The sequence below is a fragment of the Salmo salar genome, chromosome 04, assembly GCF_965601325.2.
Source record: "Salmo salar chromosome 04, fSalSal1, whole genome shotgun sequence".
Lineage (NCBI taxonomy): Eukaryota > Metazoa > Chordata > Actinopteri > Salmoniformes > Salmonidae > Salmo > Salmo salar.
Window position 1 is genome coordinate 53,048,380 of NC_138294.1, and position 6,322 is coordinate 53,054,701.

Here is a 6,322-nt window from a genome sequence, read left to right on the forward strand (position 1 = left end):
TATTTTTTTGTTTATTTACAGATAGCTAGAGGCACACTCCAACACTCAGGCATCATTTACAAATGAAGCATTTGTGTTTAGTGAGTCCGCCAGATCAGAGGCAGTAGGAATGACCAGGGATTTTCTCTTGATAAGTGTGTGAATTTGATTATTTTCCTCTCCTGCTAAGCAATCAAAATGTAATGAGTACTTTTGGGTGTAAAAGGTACATACTTTTCTTTAGGACTGTAGTGAAGTAAAAGTTGTCAAAAATATAAATAGTCTAGTACAGATGTACCCTAAAAATGTCTTTAGTACTTTAAAGTATTTTTACTTAAGTACTTTACACCACTGGATCTGTGTGGTGCATACATTGGATTTATTGAAAGTATGCATCAAATTCTATGCGTAGATGGCTTGACAGAAATGGTAGCAGAAAAGGTGCATTTTTTTTACTTTTGTTGCACACATCCAGATGATGCTGCATACCATTTTGTGCAATGACACTATAGGTGTGTGCGAGGCCTTAGTGTGGGAAACTACTGCTTGCACCACAAGATTTTCTCAACGGTCCCACCCTTTGCAAGTCAAAATATGATTGGTTCATTCCACTGTCACTCTAAAATTCTGCTCTGATACAGTTGAATGGTACAGCTTTTTAAGACTTAGCCAATGGCTGGCTGAGCTAGCTAGATTTTTCTACCCAGAGACCACCAAAGAAAATCCTGATTGGATATTTTTTTCTCTTCCATTAACCCTTCTCTTTCCAACACAAACTGAAGAGATGAAATCAGAAGATCATTACATTTATTGTAAAGATTAAATAGAAATAAAAAATATATAGTTCAAAGAATATATATATTTTTTATAAATCCTTAGGCCTTCCCTGAAGGCCCTCATGGTTCACCACTATTCAAAATACAGAGCAATCCTATTGCAGAAGTTGGGGCACTTAGGTCAGAAATGGTGCATTTGTTTTCAGCCATTGGTACATGGGTTCACTGCTCCCCCTACTGTTTGATTTGTCGCTTTAGAATCCCTGTGTTTTTTACAGTATTGATAGCCATATAAAGGTAGATTACATGTAGTTTTTCATGTAGATAACTTAAAAGCGTTTGCATTACTTTAGAAGTATAGAATAGTTTGTAATGTATTAGTGTGACACATTATACCTGATGGCCTGTGTTTGGCGTGTGTCCTCCGGCAGGAATCGACAAGGAGAATGTGGAACTCTCTCCGACCACGGGTCACTGCAACAGCGGACGCACGCGCCACGGCTCTGCCAGCCAGGTGCAGAAGCAGCGCAGTGCAGGCAGCTTCAAACGGCCCAGCATCAAGAAGATCGTATGAGAGAGGCCCACCACTAGGACGCCTTACTGGGGTCGCCCACGCCAGTCATCATGCTGCACTTTTACTCCAACTCTCCTCTTCTATCTATCTATCTCAGCCTTGATTCTCCTGTTTCCATTGTTTTTTTGTTGTTTTTTACCCTAAACTGTCCAGTCAGCCATATTTGCTTGACGATCAAGAACTCTGAATATGATGCAGTTTTGTTTATGAGATGTCATTGAGAAAGAGTCTGGCGGTTTTTATGTTTTGTGTATTTTTGTGTCACATACTGAACCACATCGGAATCCTTTTTTTAAAACAGCATAAATTGAAAGAAAGCATTGACATTGACAACACAGCAGTAAAAGTAGGGAACATAGTGTCTGAAGCCATTTTGTTGTCTTGCTTCTTTCTGGTTTTAATTTTGTTTCATAATGACAAAGTATTACGAGAAGACCATTTCTGTGATTTGCACAATTTTCTGTAATTCAACATGCTTGTAATTTTTTTTTTTTTTGCCTTTTCTAAGTGGTGTTAGTAGGACATTTTTCTTCAAGCTGAGAGAGCTTTGCCAATGAGGCTGAACTAGATCAAAGGACAAGCTGCAGATGCATCTCATTGGGACACATGGCCATGAAGAGGCATTGTGCCTTTGGACCCAGCGTTGAGGAAAGGGATCCCTCTCACCCACCAGAGAGACGCTACAGAGGGAGAGCAGTACCATGACACACACACACCATTGTGGAGGAAATCGCTGAATGCCCTAAACCCTCCTGTAGTAGCAACATCTGTGAAAAAGCATGACCAACAACAGACATTAGTGGTTTACTGTGCTATTGAGGTGGGGGCTGGACTATCAATTGGCCCTGTTTTGAGCTGTGTCAGGGACAATCTAATGATGGCCAAGCCATGTGTCTTTATTGATTAGTGATTGTCAAAGCTGTGGGGATTTCTCTGTTAGGCAGTATTTTTATTCCCACATGAGAGTCAGAGAGGGCCAACTAGGCGGCAGGCTGATGTTTATTGTCATAAGTCTCGTCCTGGAGGCAGAACTGAGTGATTTCCCCTTAGATAGCCCAGCTGTAAAGTCAAAATTGGCTATATTGTAAAAATTCATGAAAACAAAAATGTGCTTTTTGGTCTGAATTTAAGATTAGGGTTAGCAGTGTGTTTAAGGTCAGTGGTAGATTTTCTGATTTTTGTGGCTGTGCCAGCTAGTGACCACTGCGGCGCTGCCTCTAGAACAAGATTTGTGATGGAAAAAACGCTAACCTGCCAGGTACGCCACTCTGGTGTTGGAGGACAGCAGCCCTGCAGGTTTCAGAGCTTTCGCTTTTAATCAGCACCCTATTCACGTTTTATAACACTTTGTCAAGGAAAGTAAAGAAGGAAAATCTGTAAACCAGGAATAGATAATGTCCTATGTTGGAAATTTGGATTGGACATTTGAAATTGTCCTTAGCTTTGAGATTTGAAATATATCTATAGTGGTAGTCTTTCTCAGTAATAATTGTTTCATTCTTGCCCCAATTTACTGTAAACGCACATACACATACAAACCATACACTTGGGAGGTTGTTTTGTTGATTGTGTGCCTTTTCTAGGGTTTTCAGATGTTTATAATGAAATGAGAAATTAAAAAATTGCTTCATACAGCATTAAAGGTATTGTAGATGGTTACTCTGCATAAATGTATATTTATATATACAGTTATAAGTATTGTAAACAATACCTTATGAATGACAAGCATTCAGGCATTATTAATCTGCTGCCTGATAATTGCCTTGTATGGTTAAATATTTATGTAAAACATTAACATTCGGTACCTCTTGTCAAAACAAGTATTCTCACACAAATTCCATGACATTAGGGACCAGATTTGCTGAGTGAGTGCATGTGCAAATGTTGCACGTGTTTTTTCAAGAGTGAATGAAATGTTGAAGTCAGAACAGTGATGGCTTTTATGCTTGTTTTTATCTTTGTTTTAGGAAAGTTGGTGCCAATTATGTTCTGGTTCAAAAGCTTTAGTAAATCTGTCCCTGTTCATGATGTAAATTGTACAATAATGTATTTGTTATATAGTAATTACAATGACATAGTTATGATTTGTTTTAGTGAGCTTTGAATTTTATCATTGCAAAAAATCTGATTTAATTTGATAGATTTGAGATTTGAAATATGGATTAATTAAAGAAACTATGGTTGTAATTAATCACCTCAAGACACACCTGCTGAATAGTGTTCTCCATGTTTAAAATCAGCGTAAGGAAATGATGCCAAAAAAATAACTTTGAGGGATTGAGACTTATGGTTAGGCTGTCTGTTCGCAGATAGAACTGTGTGTATTGGGAGTACAGCTGTACAGGGTGTTATTGGCCCTTTTTGCCATGGTCTTCCCCTCATTAGTCTGTAGTGTGGCATGTGTAAAGGTCTAGGCAGGCCCTGGGATGCTGCACCAAAGACTAGCAAATCTGTTCGGTAGTTTTATCATTGTTGACTTTCTCTGAGCCTTTGCAGTTGGTCCAGTAGGCCATGCACAGATAGACAACGTGTGGCAAACAGAGACGTTCCTTTCTCTAACAACATGGTGCAGTTTGTTAGGCAGCAGAGGAGTTCTCTGGTCACACCATTCCATTTCCTCGTGGAGCCTGGTTCCTAATTTCTGCTGTTTGAGGTTGTGTACCAAGGAACCAACCAGTGCCATACACGGAGTCTCTCTGAAGTCATGGTTGTTTTGGAAGCTTGTGCCAACTCCTTCAGAATGTTTTTGTAAGTGTGCTTGTTAACATTGATGATAATCCTGGGTTCAAACACAATTCCATTAGACATTTTTGACTTGCTTTTGCTAAGGCCAGCGTGTGCATTAAGTGAATTATGTAAACTGAGTAGGAGTCGGTGTATAGCGACGCGGGAAGGGAGAATATGAAGACTGACAGTTTTAGTTTTTCACCTACATCCAGACATTTTAACAATCAACAACCATGCTCAACCTTACATTTGTTTTCTTATTCTATTAATCTGGTTTAGATTGGACATGATGACCACAAGAAAATGAACAATGTGCGCACTTAGGTTTTTCCCAAAATCAAAGTGTGTTGGTGCTGTTGAGAGGTAATGAACCTTGTTGTAATGAAGTTGATTCCAATGCCTAGATTTTGTTTACAAATGTTAATATACTTGAATCAGGAGGCTATATGTCTAGAAGAAGCAGTTCCTCATCATAGAAAGGGAAAAAATTACGTTTTTAGAAGTCAAATGGAACAAGTTTACCAAACACAACATTTCAAAAGATGAAAGGAAACCAAAGTTTAGGAACTGCAATATAGTACACACAAACTTGGAATCTACTGTGTTTGATAAACAGTCCTCTGAGAGAAGTCTAATGTACTAATCCACAACTTAGTTTGCTTTCATATGGGGGTGAGAGATGATTCAAGTAGTGAAAGAGAGATGGACCAAGCTATGAATCAATGCAAACCACAATGTTTTCTTTTTGTATGTGCTTTTTGTACAGTTAATGATCATTATAACCACAGCATTCTTCATAATGTGTGTATTGTAAAATTATTCATTATTTAGTTCTGGCCTCATCAGACTTTAGGAACTACAGATCTCTGTTTCTAGCTCATATGCTTTGAAGGGTAAACCCAACCAACTGTTTTTATTTGTATTTATTTTACAGTGTATACCAGACAGAGCACACTTTGTATATTCAATGGATCCATTTTTCTCAGTGTCTTTTCATAAAGGGTAGGCCAGAGGGAATGTGTTTGTCTTGCTTTTACTTCATGGAAATGTGCCACTTTAAAGAACTGAAAAGAATTTGTCCTAATTTGAGTGAATTGAACATTTGTCTGTTCATGTGAAATTGAAAATGGTCACTTAAAGGCTCTAAAATGTACTAGAAGTAGCTCAGGAGAGACAGTATTATAGATATCAGTTAACCACTTTGTTCAATGCAAGGATAAAACAATGTCAAAATAGCTTTTCTCCTCAAACATTGCTTTAATATACAGTAATGGCCAATTGGTCTTCCTTTTAAGATGGTAAAGCCTAGAAATGATAGCTTAAAAGTTTTGGATGCATAGCACCCTACCACCTGTTATCACACCATTAACAGACAAAAGTATTGGGAGCAGAAACTGTCTCCGAAAGGTAGACTGAGCTCTCTGTAAATGTATTGTAGGTTTTCATAATTCTCAACTGAAGTCAATTGTGTCTTGCACTGGTGTGATATCTCCTAATTTGGCACACATCTCAAGGTTATGCAAAATATTTTTAACCATTGGCCACTGTTTTACTGTTTCTTTCCCTCATTTTTTTTATGCAGTAAGCTCCACATCTGTAAATAATTTTGTGTAAAAATTGATAAAGGTATATTTACTACACTGTAAATACATGTGATGATATATTGTATTATTTAGCTTTTTGTAAAGCAGTTAGTTGCTGTACATGTAAAACATACAAATTGAATGATTCTAGTGTTAGTAATGATAACCTCTCTCCATTTTGTCACTGCATTATGTGTCATTAAATATATTGAGGAAAATAAAGGTTTAAATCGAGGATATAGATGACTGTGTACTCTAAAACCTCCACTGTATGATCGGTTGTTGTCCTCATCTGACATTTACAGATGTTGCCCTAATAAAGAATTTCTGTCCAAACATTGGCTGCTGGTGTCATACTTGTAGATCATAGCATTTGTGTGCTTTTGACGATTGTTTAATATATTATTTAAAAAATGACTAACCTCTACCTCTGCACCTCATTGTCATTAATAGTAAAATAAAAGGTGTAGACTACCTGCCACTCCGCCATTATGCTCATCTGCACGCGCATGAAACCGCTCGTCACTAGTTACCACAGCCACAAAGTCATAATTATAACTAAACCCAAACCCCCCTATTTCTACAAATTCTACTCTTAATAAAATGTGATTTTAAACCTATCCTTAACCACACTGCTAATCTTATGCCTAACCCATACCTTAAATTCATGATTTTTATTTTCA

The 6,322-nt window shown here is 37.6% G+C and overlaps 1 protein-coding gene across 6 annotated transcripts in view; it reads left to right on the forward strand.

Moving 5' to 3' along the window:
* LOC106603288 (neurofibromin) overlaps positions 1–5,980 on the forward strand; it is a 74,600-nt gene extending 68,620 nt beyond the window's left edge. For all 6 annotated transcript variants that reach the window (XM_082974549.1, XM_082974552.1, XM_082974553.1 and 3 more), the window contains one exon: positions 1,187–5,980. In XM_082974549.1, coding sequence (XP_082830675.1) covers positions 1,187–1,346 — 160 coding nt within the window. In that variant the 3' untranslated portion in view covers positions 1,347–5,980. The remainder of the gene's footprint in view (positions 1–1,186) is intronic.
* The last annotated feature ends 342 nt before the right edge of the window (positions 5,981–6,322 follow it).